The sequence below is a fragment of the Osmerus mordax genome, chromosome 4 (assembly GCF_038355195.1).
Source record: "Osmerus mordax isolate fOsmMor3 chromosome 4, fOsmMor3.pri, whole genome shotgun sequence".
NCBI lineage: Eukaryota > Metazoa > Chordata > Actinopteri > Osmeriformes > Osmeridae > Osmerus > Osmerus mordax.
In genome coordinates, this window is record NC_090053.1 from 21,104,376 (window position 1) to 21,118,164 (window position 13,789).

The window sequence follows — 13,789 nt, forward strand, 5'->3', positions numbered from 1 at the left end:
GGGCGTGGGCAGGGGCGTGGGCAGGGGCGTGGGCAGGGGCGTGGGCAGGGGCGTGGGCAGGGGCAGGGGCGTGGGCAGGGGCGTGGGCAGGGGCAGGAGCGTGGGCAGGGGCGTGGGCAGGGGCGTGGGCAGGGGCGTGGGCAGGGGTGTGGGCAGGGGCGTGGGCAGGGGCGTGGGCAGGGGCGTGGGCAGGGGCGTGGGCAGGGGCGTGGGCAGGGGCGTGGGCAGGGGCAGGAGCGTGGGCAGGGGCGTGGGCAGGGGCGTGGGCAGGGGTGTGGGCAGGGGCGTGGGCAGGGGCGTAGGCAGGGGCAGGGGCGTGGGCAGGGGCGTCTTAATAGCACTTGAGGCCCCTGGGCTATGGACTTTTTTATTTTTATTTTTTGAGGCCCCCCACACGCTAATCGCATGAGTTGCTTGTATTGTTATTTACATTCCGTTGCACGGTTTAGGCTGAAATTCAGTTTTTGTGGCAAAAAGTGCCTTGTGTCAACGAAGGGAACTCAGTGCTAGCCTACGTCACAACGTCAGCACACGTTAGCAACGACACATGGATACAACGTGCATTGCTGTTGCACAGCAAGTATCGTATCGTGCCGTGGTGTACTAGCAGCATTATACATTTAAGCAATTCAAGACTTGCATATACAGTAAGTAATGTCACAATAAATTATGTATTTAAACTCAAGCTTGTGTGGTGCATCCCTGTATTCAATGCCACAGCCTAAACTTTATGTCAAAAGAAACGTTTTTCATTTCTGGCGCATTCAAACAATCCCCTCAGTGAAGATTGGCTAGCAACAGCAGCTAGGCTAGCTTGCTCGTAGCATAATTCAGCTTCTCCATGCAGGGCTCTAGACTGAGACTAAAAAGTCGCGTTTGAGGGCATATTTTCAGTTAGCAGATGGTACAGTACCGTTTGAATCGCGATTCCATCTGAAAAATACTGCCGGTGACAACGTTGTTAGAATAGCTTGTCTCAAAGGGGGTTCAGCTTGTTTCATATTAAATGGACCCATCTGCAACCGACGCAAGCAAGTACACCCTACAAATTGTACCCTTTTTAGTTTTTGTTACATTTTGTTACATTTTGTTTAGATAAGGGGGAGGGGGGGCCTCCCCTCCCTCCACATACACCACCAGATGCCACTGTAGAGCAGAGTAATGACACCGCGAATACGGAATTTTTATTTACATTGTGAAGCATTCCTTGCAAGTACAAGATGCATCGTCAAGGAGTCCGTTTTCTTCGGCACAAGACTCGTGGTACCATAGCTCGCACATGTTACATTAAATCCAGTCCTCAATATTTTTGGGGTCTTCTTTATCCCCATAGGCCTTCTGACAGCCGGTGCATCTAGTGTTGTCGTTCGCGACCACCTTTCCTTTTTTCTGTTTTGGAACAACTTTTCCTTTTCTGGCTCTATCCATGTAGAGGAAATGCTCCTGGCTGGTCAAATGGTAGGATGGCGGCTTGGCACGGGGCTTTCTTGTTGTCCTCTCACGTTGTGGTACCGAAATCAAATCAGAGAAGCTGATTGAGGGCCTCATAGGATTTTGAGTGGAGGGATGGGCAGTTACATCAAGGCCAGTTGCAGGTGGAGTGAATGGCAAATTGTTAGGCTGCAGCTCTCCAGGCTGTGGTCCACCAACAGTTGTAACCTCCAGGGTATCCATACCCTGCATGCTGATGTTTTCTCTTGCAGGGGCTAGAGGCTGCTGTTCCCTCTCAGTTGTTGTACTGGGTACAAAGAAGTCAGCAGAGATCATGTTCATGTTTACAGAAAACATCCTTGTTGCCCTGAACCCAGACTGGGCATTTTCCACAGTGGCAGTTTTCTTCCAGGCTTCCGTAAACACTGAAAAAAACTTGATCTTGGGCAGCTTTACACCACAAGACTCTCTGTTCCACCTTCGACCCCCTCAGACCAGTGATGCTTTAGGCTTTTGAACAGAGACCTGTCAGCTGGCTGAAGAGCATGTGTGGTGTGTGGTGGATAGCTCACCACATGAACATTGTGTGACATGTGTGTAAGGAACTCAATGTTGTAGACATGGCTGCTATGCCCATCAAGGAGGCGAAAATACGGCAATATGTCAACTTTAGGTAGCTCCGCAACAAAGGTTTTCCCCCACTCAAAGCTCTGTATTAATCCACCCATTGTCAGATACCCTAACGAGTGCTTTGCCAGGAGACCCATACAGCCACTCATTCCGAACCCTTTTCCCCTTGAAAATCACCATCAATGGGGAGTACGTTCCAACAGCATTAAAGGCTGCCAGGATGGTGGGCTTCCCAACTTCCCCTATTGCACTGCTCAAGGTGAAGTTGTCCTGCAAACCCGACTCATCGCAGTTCCTGAGGTGAGAGGGTAGATTTTTAAGGCCCAATTCCTCGATCAGAGCCTCGTAGTCACGGAACCATTTATTTACAATTCCTGGGTTCATCCCAGCCACCCTTGCAACGGAGAGAGATTCAGGCTTACGAATGCCCAGGATTGGGTTTCATTTCATGAACTCCTGAAACCAATAGTACCCAGCCTTTTGTTTGGTTTGTGAGAACCCATGGATGCCATTTGCAGTGGCATACTCAAAGGCATACTCTCTTACGTCAGGAGAGGAAAACCACGCTGTGACAACAAGGTCAGCATGTCAGGTGGCTGAGCGGTGAGGGAAGCGGGCTAGTAATCTGAAGGTTGCCAGTTCGATTCCTGGCCGTGCCAAATGACGTTGTGTCCTTGGGCAAGGCACTTCACCCTACTTGCCTCAGGGGAATGTCCCTGTACTTACTGTAAGTCGCTCTGGATAAGAGCGTCTGCTAAATGACTAAATGTAAATGTAAGCATGTTGGCAAGTTCTAGCTCGGCTTCTACCGGAGGCATGGTTCAATCCACTTACTGACCCTCTCACTCTTCTCTGTAGAGTCGATTTGGGGACATCCCAAGATCTGGACAAAAAACGAATATTCGCCTTCTGTCCTGATTCCACCTGCCTTTTATGCTCATCAATTGCCCCTTTTATTCTTTTTTCAGACCACATGTCGTGTCTCATTCCTTTTCTTCCTACCTTTCTTCCTCCCTGACTTTGTCCATCTTCCTTTCTTCTTCTTTTCTTCCCTTTCTCTGCCTTTCTCTGCCCTGCCTTTCTTGGTGCCATTATCTGTAATGAGTCGTTTTGAAAATGATTGAAAATGTGTGTAAATCTATGTGTTATATTGGTGTTAATTCATTTGCAGTGTTTCGCCTGGGAATTTCCAATGGTGGGGCATCTTGGCTGAGCAGGGCTGTGTGTGCAGTTGTTCAGCAGTGGGGGAGGGCCTGTCTGTCAGCCTAGTCTGCTAATATCAATAATAATAGTTTAGAGTCTAAAAGCGTTGGTTCAATGCCAGTGTAAGGTGTTATTTAGTTGCGAAACTTCAGTGCAGTGTGATCCATTGGTATAAAAAATGTGAGAACTGTCTAATTTAATTACTTTTATAGGATAAACAAAGAATTACTAGATGTTAAAGAATGCATTGTGCTTATTAAAGTTATGTCTTATGAACTTAGAAGTGTCCTCAGGCTTAAACATTGTGTCTCACACAGGGCAGGGGGAGTCATGGGTGTGGTCGGAGAAAGAGGAACAATCCAGACGAGTTTCGACCACAGAGTGTGGGAAAAAGGCTGTATTTTGTGTCTCTATCTCTTCATTTTCAGAAACAACCTTGAAACCAGGTGGAGACGGCACCCGAGCAGGTGGGACGCGTAGGCAAGAACAACTCCCTGCTGCACAGGAGAACAAGCTCAACCCTCTTCTTGTGTTTTTTTTTTTTTTTACTGCACTGTATAATACATGCTGGGGCAGGGACAGATAGTGAGTTGGACTTCGTGAACCAACCCAAACTCTGTTGCGGGTAGGGAAACGTAGACAACCCCAGAGCTCTGTAGCCTACTTGTTGATTTCCAACTGCTGTATTAAAGCTGATATTATCGGACCTCTGCAACTCCAGACCACTCTTTCTAGAACACAGACTTGTGTCATTGAATACTATCATTACATATCGGAATAGACACAACAAATTAAATCCTTCAATGTCCCACTTTACCTGAAGAATGCTGTCCCACAAAAGTTTTTTGTTTGCTAACAAATCATAATTTTACACATTTTTGTGTGTGTTTCAATCAGTGGTTAAACCCCTTCATTATGCTGCAATAGTACTTATTTTAACTTAATTTAAATTAATTTGCCAGCCTTATTGAGAAATAGAATGTCATATGCCGCTGAATTTACAAAGCATTTTTTCTGTACAGACCTGTCAAGCCAGACCACGCCTACTCTGATGATGTCAGACAAATCAAAACCACTGCATAGTCATAGTGACTCGAAGTGTTAGTTAAGAGTCAAGATCAGCTTTGGTGATTGACTGTCGGTTTTATACATATCAAATCATCAAAATGCATAGCTGTCCCACTTTACCTGATGTCCCACATTACCTGAACTCACCCTATATAATTTTTTTAAACTATCTTCCCACAAGGATCACACGGTGTAGTGGCCATATTTTTTTTTATCGTTTTAACCTTTGAAACAATAATTAATATTCTTATGAACAAAAAGGCTATTTGACGCAAGATGCCTTAGCAGCGCGGTCTCTTGGTGTCTGTGTGGAAGAGCCTCTTCAGGAAGAACAGCTGCAGGCAGCCTGCCAGGACGATGACCGCGCTCTGCGCCACGGACCACCAGGTCACGTAGTTGAAGTTAGAGAGCAGGAGATAGTGATCCGCTCCTCTCCTCATTCGGGCAAAGTTGTAGAGCCTCCACATCTGGTAAATATGTCCTTGCAACTTCTTGGTGCTCTCCTAGACAAGATACGCAGACTCGGTCAGGTTTTTTAGTACACGGACTGGAATGAAAAAACAAATCTTTTTCCAAAATACAGACATTCGTTAAAGTTGATTTGACAGAAAACCTCCCATCTCTTTTTGATACCTCAATGTTGGACAGAGTGCTGTTAAGGACCCTGTATCCTTCTTCTGTCTCCTTCCTGGCTTCCTTAAAGCCTTCGTAGAAAACTCCGAAACTGAGAAAGACTCTCATTCCCCCAAAGTTATTGTTGTAATTGCCCAGACACATCTTATAGAAACCTATTGAAAGGAAATCAGTGAGGGATACATTATTCAAGGCACCCCAGATTGAATGGAGTCTGGACTTATTCAGTAAGGCCAACACAGCCACAACCAATCAATCAATATTTTAAGAAGTGTAATATATTTTTATGATGCGCATGTTAAGAGTAACTCAGATGAAATTAATGGCTGCCCATACCTGTGACCTCAGTGAGGAAGTGGATCTGTCCGATGGTGTTGCTGCTAGAGGCCATGAGGGTGCCGTCTGGGGCAGTGACAGTGGCAAAGAGCTGGTGGTTACTGGCAATCCCTGTCACCCACTGCACCTACACACACACATACACACAAATACACACATGTACACAGACACACACAGATACAGACACACACAGCCTTTAGGTAACCGAACCACTTTATTATATTTCCATCAAATTTCTCCTCTCCTCCCTTATATCTTCCTTTTACAGGAATGCAAAGTGTTGAACTTGGCACACATTGTTAAGGGTAAGATCAGAAGAGGAGAGCTAGAATCACCCACACTGTAAGTCCTGCTGATAAGCCCAAGGAGACCAGACCGTAGAGGTCAGACAGTGTTTCACTGTTATACCAAATTCCACAAACTCATAGGAAGATTATCTCATGACATTGTACGGATTCACTCGTCTCTGGCCAAATGCATTGTGTACAAACGTTACACATGCTTGACGCACATACAGGCCAGTACTCACCATGTAGGTTAAGTAGAAGTTGCCACTCTGATGGGCAAAGTGCCAGAAGCACTCTCGTCCGGAGGCTGGAACCACGATGGCAAAGTCGTACTGGTCCGACCCTCTGAACGCACCGGGCTCCAGATGTGCCTCTGTCTTCTGCCCTGAGCCGTCATGACTCAGGAGGAGCAGGAGGGCTGGGAACCACAGTCCAGCCGACATGGTCTGCATCCAGACACTGACTGGCTGCTCTCACTGGGAAGGTAAGATGGAGGGAGCCAGTGTTGCCTTATGCCGATTATTAAGATATGGAGACAAGGAGAATGATTAACCACTCGCTCTCCCGTGATCCCAGAACTGCACTGAGGCTGTAATCAGTGGTGCGCTACTGTACTGTCTGTAAACATCACGCAAACTCAGAACAAAAGAGGCATTGTACTTATGTTTTGTATGTTTAGTCAAAAGTATGATATTTTATTGAATTTCAATTATTGTATTACAGTATTATTGGTACTAAAAGAAAAGCAATATAACAAATTAGCCGATATCAGCTCTGGGTAGTGAATCTGTCTAGAGGGGAACTCCTGATCATCTCTCTGGGTGTGGAACCTGACTGGGTCCCAGTCTGGCCTCAGCATCGTGGTTTCTCTGCCTCCGTGGCGTCCTTGGTGTGGAACAGCCTCTTGAGGAACAGCAGCTGCAGGCAGCCTGCCAGGACGATGACCACACTCTGCGCTGCAGACCACCAGGTCACATACGTGTTATTCGACAGCAGGAGATAGTAGTCTGCTCCTCTTCTCATCCGGCCAAAGTTGTAGTGCCGGAACATGTGGAAGACGTAGTTCTCCAGTCGGTGGGAGGCCCCCTGGTGGTGTGGAGGAAGTGAGACGAGAGAAGACAGGTTGTCATGTCAACACGAATTCCAAACTGATTATGTACAGTTGTCAATACTGTGCACGAAAATTAATTGAGGTTATTCTGTATGTGTTACGCTGCAGTGCATTTTGTTCACACGCAGAACATGATATCACCCTGTGCTTTGTAGATGTTAATAAACAGACCACATTGATTCATGCTTGCACACAGTCTTGATGAACAACCACAGTTTGGTGACATGGACGATGTGCATGTTTCTTTTCCTACCACAATAGAAGACAGAGTGTTGTTCAAGTCTCTGCTGACTTCTTCCTTGGTCTTGAGCTCTTCCTCCTTCTGCTTCTGGCCCTCGTAGTACACACCAAAGTCCAGGAACACCTGCATGCTGCCAAAATGGTTGTGGAAGTTGCTGAAGCACATTTGATAGAAACCTGGAATTCAAAACAAACTATTGTAGAGTCCACGTTGCAAGACAACATATAGCATGAAGGCTACAGTGAGGTACACTCCAAAACAGTGTTTAGGTTTTGAGCTATGTATTCATTCAGGGTGTGTAGAATGATACAGCATGTGTGCTAAGATTATGGACATTAACACAGTGACCTGTTTCTTCAGCTGCAAAGCTGATCTGACCCTGAGCGTCATCAGCTTGGCCCACAATCAGGCTGCTGGGAGCGTTGACAGTGACCGAGAGGTGTCTGTCGTGGCCAACGCCTGTCACCCACTGGACCTGGGGAGGAACACACACACACACACACACACACACACACGCACACACACACACACACACACACACACACAGCACCATACACACGCACACACACACACACACAGCACCATACACACACACAGCACCCCCCCACACACACACACAGCACCATACACACACACAGCACCCCCCCCCCCCATACACACACATATACACACACATAAAGCACCACACACATACACAGCACCCCACACAGCACCACACACACACTCAAGCACACAAGGCATAGCACACAAACACACACACACACACAGCACCACACAAACATTGAAGTGTACATGAAGCTGAATTAATTTTCATAGTAATCTCTGAGAACACTGCCCTTCCCCAAAATATTGCACAACACTGTACAACACTGTGTGGTTCAGGGCAGCTGTGTGTACCCTGGTTCAGGGCAGCTGTGTGTACCCTGGTTCAGGGCAGCTGTGTGTACCCTGGTTCAGGGCAGCTGTGTGTACCCTGGTTCAGGGCAGCTGTGTGTACTCCTGGTTCAGGGCAGCTGTGTGTACCCTGGTTCAGGGCAGCTGTGTGTACCCTGGTTCAGGGCAGCTGTGTGTACCCTGGTTCAGGGCAGCTGTGTGTACCCTGGTTCAGGGCAGCTGTGTGTACCCTGGTTCAGGGCAGCTGTGTGTACCCTGGTTCAGGGCAGCTGTGTGTACCCTGGTTCAGGGCAGCTGTGTGTACTCCTGGTTCAGGGCAGCTGTGTGTACCCTGGTTCAGGGCAGCTGTGTGTACCCTGGTTCAGGGCAGCTGTGTGTACCCTGGTTCAGGGCAGCTGTGTGTACCCTGGTTCAGGGCAGCTGTGTGTACCCTGGTTCAGGGCAGCTGTGTGTACGCCGTATGTTGCCTGCTTTCTTGACTCAGTGACTACATCTTACAGCTTAGTGTTAAAGTCATTACAGTCTCTCGGTGGTCAAACAACATGTGTTTCAATGCACCAGTAAGGTTGGGCGACTACTGACTCACCATGAACGTCAGGTAGAACCGCTCCCCATGGTGAGCGAAATGCCAGAAGCACTCCAGGCCAGCCGCAGGGACCACGATGGAGAAGTCGTACTGGTCCGCTCCCCAGAAGAGGCTCTGGTCCGACGGGTTGGGCTCCTCCCCCCCAGCCTGGTCGGGCAGGACCAGCAGAACCGCACACAGCAGCCGGCACCACATGGCAATGATCATGTCTCCGTGGAGTAGCTAGCTGAGTGATGTGTTGCAGAGGGAGTTTGGTCGTGGGGCAGGAAATGATTAACCCAGTCTTCTGGTCTGGGTGGTGGGTTTGGGATGGGAACAGCTAGGTCTTGTAACAGGTGGTGTTAGGCCTCAGGCCTGTTCAAATACTTCCCTGCTGCATCATTATCAATGCTTGATGTGCTCACTGATCAGGCCTAGTGTGATAGGTAAATGTTATGTTTAACTGAAATAATGTTCTATCAAATTCAGTTAGACTAGTGATAACCAAAGTAGTTGACATAAGACTGGTAACTCACATAGATGTGTTTCAGTTTATTCAAGGTACCTTGTATGGGCTTGTTCAAGGCAGAGGTCTAGTCTCAGTAATACCTACAATCAGATAAGGATAATTAGAGGTAGCAATGAAGTTCATTTAATAGCCATTCAAACAATGCTTGCGAAACCACCGAAAAATTATTTGAAAACAAGGAAAAAGACAGACTAATAGTCCAAAACCTTTTATAAAACATTTCTATTTTGTGAAACATTCCTGGACAATGTATCCAGCTTCCTTGCACATAAATCCTGAAGAAACAGGAGACATGTTCACCGTTAATTACTAAATCAGTAAACCAGTACAGACTCCGTGTGGGGGTGTTTCCACTGGACACAAGTGAAAGTGCAGCACAGAACACAGTTGAGGGAAACCGAAGCACAGGAAGCCAGCTGGACCTCCAAGTGTTAACAGTTCAGTTTCTGGTCTTGCGAAAACCATGTCCCAACAATGCAGGGAACTGAAATTTCAATGATTGTGCTGTGGTAATACACACACACACACACACACAATCATACGGTCTATTCCAATAGAAAAGCAAGGTCAAACCAATTTAAACCGGCTCATTCACAGCACAGATTTCAAACAGGACAAAAGTTTCTTTAGGATTGCTTCTTGTTGATTCAGAACAGCTGATTCTGGTGTTTTATTATCCGTTCAGGCAGCTGTAGTTTTGATCCATGATTTCATCCACTTCTCTAAACAGATTTACCATCTATCTGAGGTCAATAACAAATCCAGCAAGGATACACTCTCACAGATTGGGGGGTATAGAATTCTCCAGCAGGATACACTCACACAGATCGGGGGTATAGAATTCTCCAGCAGGATACACTCACACAGATCGGGGGTATAGAATTCTCCAGCAGGATACACTCACACAGATCGGGGGGTATAGAATTCTCCAGCAGGATATACTTAAAAACAAGATGATATCATAGGCATACATTATGAGTGGTGAACTCTCTTTAACGCTCTCAATTCTGTTTTTCTGTTTGTGCAGCCAGAATTGCGCTCCCCCTCGGCCAGGAGATCAAACAAACAACAAACAAGCATAGAAACGAATAAATAAAAGAATCTGAGTAGTGCTTCCCTCTGTTTCCTGGTTGACTTCCAAACGCGAGTGAAGTCAGAATGAAGCTCAGTGAATGTCGTCGGAGCATGTAGTGGTTTCATCTGCTACACCACCGTAGTCTCCTGTCCATCTGATCTACAACAACTACTAAGTAAATACTTTGATTTATAATCCATTTCAGCTACATGGATGGAATACCCCAGAGCACCAAGTCCATGCAGTTTGGTACGCCTCGTTTCCCTGGCGATCCATCTGTCCAGTGCGTGGACCCAGGACGTGTCCCGGGTCCTTCAGACGGAGAACTCGGCCCCGGCCTTTTTCGAGCGCCTGGGGAGAAGTCTGCGCAGCCGGAGGCCTGCGAAGGGGTTGATCCACAGCAGGGAGGGCTGCCCCCCGAACACACTCCTCATGCCCTCCCAGCGCGTGTGACGCTCCCAGGTGGGCTTCTCGTTCTTCAAACGCTCAATCTCCTGCAGAGCACACACACCCGTACACACACCCGTACACACACCCGTACACACACCCGTACACAACTGTGTGAGGTCCACGCTCTACATATTCTCTGCTCTACATATTGCTGTACATATTCCCAATCTCTATACTGACCCTACCCTAGGATCAATATAGCAACATTTGGCTGACAATGTGTTACTGTACATGGCAAGATTCAGTGGCACTGCCAGGGGGGCACGGGCCCCCCTCTGAGCCGTCTCCTCACCGTCTCGTCGTTGCAGATGGAGTGCACCTGCGTGCCGAACATGACGGCCGTGAAGGTGAGGAAGAGGAGGCCCTCCAGACACAGGAAGATCATCAGCATCACCGTCACAGGCGGAGAGAAGTCACTGCACTCTGCAGCAGACCAGCACACACGTCGGCAGAAAGGGAAACGAGTAAAAGCCGATCTTTAGGTATTCTTAAAAATTACATTTAGGTGCCAAGCAACGCTGACTTGTGAGTTTAACGTCAAAGCCGTACAATAATATATATAATATATAATATAATAAAATATATAAGAATATTTAGCAAGTGCGCCAATATTAAAAAGGAAGGAAAACATGATGTAACTTGAAACAAGCTGCTATTTTTATCAACAGAAGGAAATATAAACTGTGTATCAGGCATGCTGTAATATTCTTCTGAGATATCGCTTACCGCTCCACTGGACTTTGACACAGGTTACAAACTGGTAGCCACTCAGAGCCAGGGCGTGCGTGGAGATGATGGCTATATACATCTGCAGAGAGGAAGGACAAGAGGAACCATCACTCACGCTACAACCATACTTACATTTGGTTCATCAACAACAATATGAATATTCAATGCTACAACTAGCACACAACTAACAACCACAGCCTAACTATACCTAAAGGCCTCTACGCTAGTTTAGCCACATCACCAGTGTGTCTCCAATGTGGTCTCTTGCCATGGAAATCACTAATCAGGGTTCCTGGCTTTCAGGCAGTTGAGAACATACAAAAAACAAATGTTACATAAAAGTTGAAAATGTTATTGTTATGAACCCAAAGCGATACGAAGTGTTCAGCGCTCACAAGGTGCAGAGAGCTGTGGAGACTCACAGTGAAAAGCACGAAGAAACGCTGGTTGTTCTCCCCCACACAGTTGTTGACCCAGGGACAGTGGTGGTCCATCTTGCGGATGCAGCGCTTGCAGATGCTACAGGGGGACAACAGGGAACCGGTCAACATCAACCGCACCTTACATCTCTATTGACCGAGCCGTCCGAGCCCCAGTCTCTGGAGGAGTAACACCAGTCTCTGGAGGAGTAACACCAGTCTCTGGAGGAGTAACACCAGTCTCTGGAGGAGTAACACCAGTCTCTGGAGGAGTAACACCAGTCTATGGAGGAGTAACACCAGTCTATGGAGTCCTGAACAATATATGGATGTTTTTTTTCAAACTAGTTGTGCCCCTGCACGGCACAGGATGTGAGGCTCCTCACTTGCCTGCAGTGGTGAGCTCTCTCTGGTTTGATGCTGCAGCATTTGGGACATTTGTAGATGACCTCTCCAGGCTTCAGCTGCAGACTGTCCATGTACTTCTTGGTGGCGTTGCCTTTGGGTACGGCTCCCTGAATCAAACACACAGCTGGTCTCATGTTCCCCACAAATATCTGTCTGTTCCCAGACCTCTTCCTCAAAGTATTCCTAGAGATAGACCAGTCTATAAAGACCCAAAAGACTGCTTATAAAGTGATCTTTCCATGGTATTTCCCTTCTCTGCATAGATCCCTCTCCATACCAGAACCGTACAAATATATATACTGCATAAACATATAAAGTCTGGGGCTCAGGTTTAATTATACATGAAACCTCTTTAAATAATTTATTAAGAAAAGGATTTTAATGGCCGCATCCTCAGCTGCCCCCCCCCCCCCCCCACACACACACACACACACACACACACACACATGTAAAAAGGAGCGCCTGGCGCTGCTGGTACAAGGCTGGTTCCCTCACCGGGTCTGTCAGCATGGTGCGCAGGTGTGACGCCAGCGCCAGCACTGCCAGACAGTTGAACAGAACTCCGTTCACCACGGCGTACCACACGTTCTTGGAGGGCAGCAACATGACGAAGGTCACCACAAAGTCGGCATACAGCACCAGAAACCAGGTGACGAAGGCACACACCATGCCACAGCCATCCTGGATGAACCACCCCCGCTCCCCGGCGTCGCCTCCTACCGCCCCCACGTCCTCCCCGTCCAGCAGAGGGTGGTGCTGCTCCACATCTCGCAACCGGTGACCCGAAGACATGGCGCCCTAGAGGAAGAGATTCGGGGAAATAAGGAAAACATAGCAGAGATGGAGAATATCTGATGAGTCACTGACTGTTGATTGATTGTAGAAACCCACAAGATGTTACATGCATTAGCTTAAACCATCTTTTCTCCAGAATTGGTGGCTGAACTTTGATTTCAGCACAGATTCATGTTGGGAGTTACTCACTTTGCTGCTTTACAGTAACATTGTCTGCACTTCAAAACTATTTGGGGAATGTCCTGGTCGATTGTCCTCCAGCAACATAGCTCACCTGAAACAGGTGTGTCGATAAATATGACAGAAGACAGTATTAAAGACCAAATAGCTACTACTACCTCGCTAACAAACCAGGATAGCTACATCCCTGACATGTTTTATATAAACTGTTATTGACATTTTACTGAAACATACAGAGGTGCATACATAATTTTTGTACAAGCTAGGCAGTGTTGTCTATAATCCTGATGTCAACTGAATCTGCAGCAAAAAGCTAGCTCTAACGTTAGCTAGCTGAACGAATACCCTGCTTAAGAGTTAGCACTAGCTGGCTAACTATAAACTAACCGAGCAAGTAAAGGTAACAACATGTGAGCATACACGTTACGCTACTATAAAGAATATAAACAAGAATATGAATATCTTAATATCCACTTATATCATATAGTATTTTAATGAAGCCTTTGTGTACTGGCTAGCTAGCCAGTTAGCCTAGCTAGACTAGCTCTTGTGAAGGGTGGGCCACACTGATACTCCTTGTTCTACCTTGGTCAGGATTCGCTTTACAATTTAAACAATTAAAAGTCTTACCAACTTTAGAGTCTCCAGTTGTATCCTAATATAACCTTCCTAGTATTTTTATGGAATTGAATTTATAATAAAAAATCCATGCTCAGTCATGAACTTGCGGGACAGCTAGATCAAAACAATATTTCGAAAGGTTCGTTTCCGGTGGCAGTCAAGCCCCGCCTACACACTGCTGGCA

The 13,789-nt window shown here is 47.0% G+C and overlaps 3 protein-coding genes across 3 annotated transcripts; all 3 read right to left on the reverse strand.

Moving 5' to 3' along the window:
- Window positions 1-4,592: 4,592 nt before the first annotated feature.
- LOC136942437 (transmembrane emp24 domain-containing protein 6-like) lies at window positions 4,593-6,040 on the reverse strand. The gene is made up of 4 exons (XM_067235343.1): window positions 5,831-6,040; window positions 5,302-5,428; window positions 4,966-5,120; window positions 4,593-4,835 (listed from the first exon to the last, which is right to left on the reverse strand). Exons 1-4 carry the CDS (start codon window positions 6,038-6,040, stop codon window positions 4,614-4,616), a joined length of 714 nt encoding a protein of 237 aa, XP_067091444.1. The 3' UTR covers window positions 4,593-4,613.
- Window positions 6,041-6,324: 284 nt separating this feature from the next.
- On the reverse strand, window positions 6,325-8,627 carry LOC136942422 (transmembrane emp24 domain-containing protein 6-like). The gene is made up of 4 exons (XM_067235323.1): window positions 8,421-8,627; window positions 7,289-7,415; window positions 6,953-7,116; window positions 6,325-6,674 (listed from the first exon to the last, which is right to left on the reverse strand). The coding sequence occupies exons 1-4, from the start codon at window positions 8,625-8,627 to the stop codon at window positions 6,441-6,443; spliced, it is 732 nt and encodes a 243-aa protein (XP_067091424.1). The 3' UTR covers window positions 6,325-6,440.
- A 304-nt stretch (window positions 8,628-8,931) lies between these two features.
- Window positions 8,932-13,734, reverse strand: LOC136941831 (palmitoyltransferase ZDHHC7-like). The gene is made up of 8 exons (XM_067234451.1): window positions 13,615-13,734; window positions 12,994-13,078; window positions 12,505-12,807; window positions 11,992-12,116; window positions 11,605-11,701; window positions 11,180-11,261; window positions 10,746-10,876; window positions 8,932-10,497 (listed from the first exon to the last, which is right to left on the reverse strand). Exons 3-8 carry the CDS (start codon window positions 12,799-12,801, stop codon window positions 10,318-10,320), a joined length of 912 nt encoding a protein of 303 aa, XP_067090552.1. The 5' UTR covers window positions 12,802-12,807; window positions 12,994-13,078; window positions 13,615-13,734; the 3' UTR covers window positions 8,932-10,317.
- Window positions 13,735-13,789: the final 55 nt, after the last annotated feature.

Coding starts and splice junctions, on each gene's coding strand:
- LOC136942422 (XM_067235323.1), bottom strand. CDS start 8,627: ATGATCATTGCCATGTGGTGCCGGCTGCTGTGTGCGGTTCTGCTGGTC. Junction 7,416..8,420: donor GGTTCTACCTGACGTTCATG/GTGAGTCAGTAG, acceptor GTTCCTCCCCAG/GTCCAGTGGGTGACAGGCGT. Junction 6,675..6,952: donor ACACTCTGTCTTCTATTGTG/GTAGGAAAAGAA, acceptor CCACACCACCAG/GGGGCCTCCCACCGACTGGA.
- LOC136942437 (XM_067235343.1), bottom strand. CDS start 6,040: ATGCAGACCATGTCGGCTGGACTGTGGTTCCCAGCCCTCCTGCTCCTC. Junction 5,121..5,301: donor CTTCCTCACTGAGGTCACAG/GTATGGGCAGCC, acceptor TCCTTTCAATAG/GTTTCTATAAGATGTGTCTG. Junction 4,836..4,965: donor GCACTCTGTCCAACATTGAG/GTATCAAAAAGA, acceptor TATCTTGTCTAG/GAGAGCACCAAGAAGTTGCA.
- LOC136941831 (XM_067234451.1), bottom strand. CDS start 12,801: ATGTCTTCGGGTCACCGGTTGCGAGATGTGGAGCAGCACCACCCTCTG. Junction 11,262..11,604: donor GTTTCTTCGTGCTTTTCACT/GTGAGTCTCCAC, acceptor TCCTCTCTGCAG/ATGTATATAGCCATCATCTC. Junction 10,877..11,179: donor TGTCAAAGTCCAGTGGAGCG/GTAAGCGATATC, acceptor GGTCTGCTGCAG/AGTGCAGTGACTTCTCTCCG.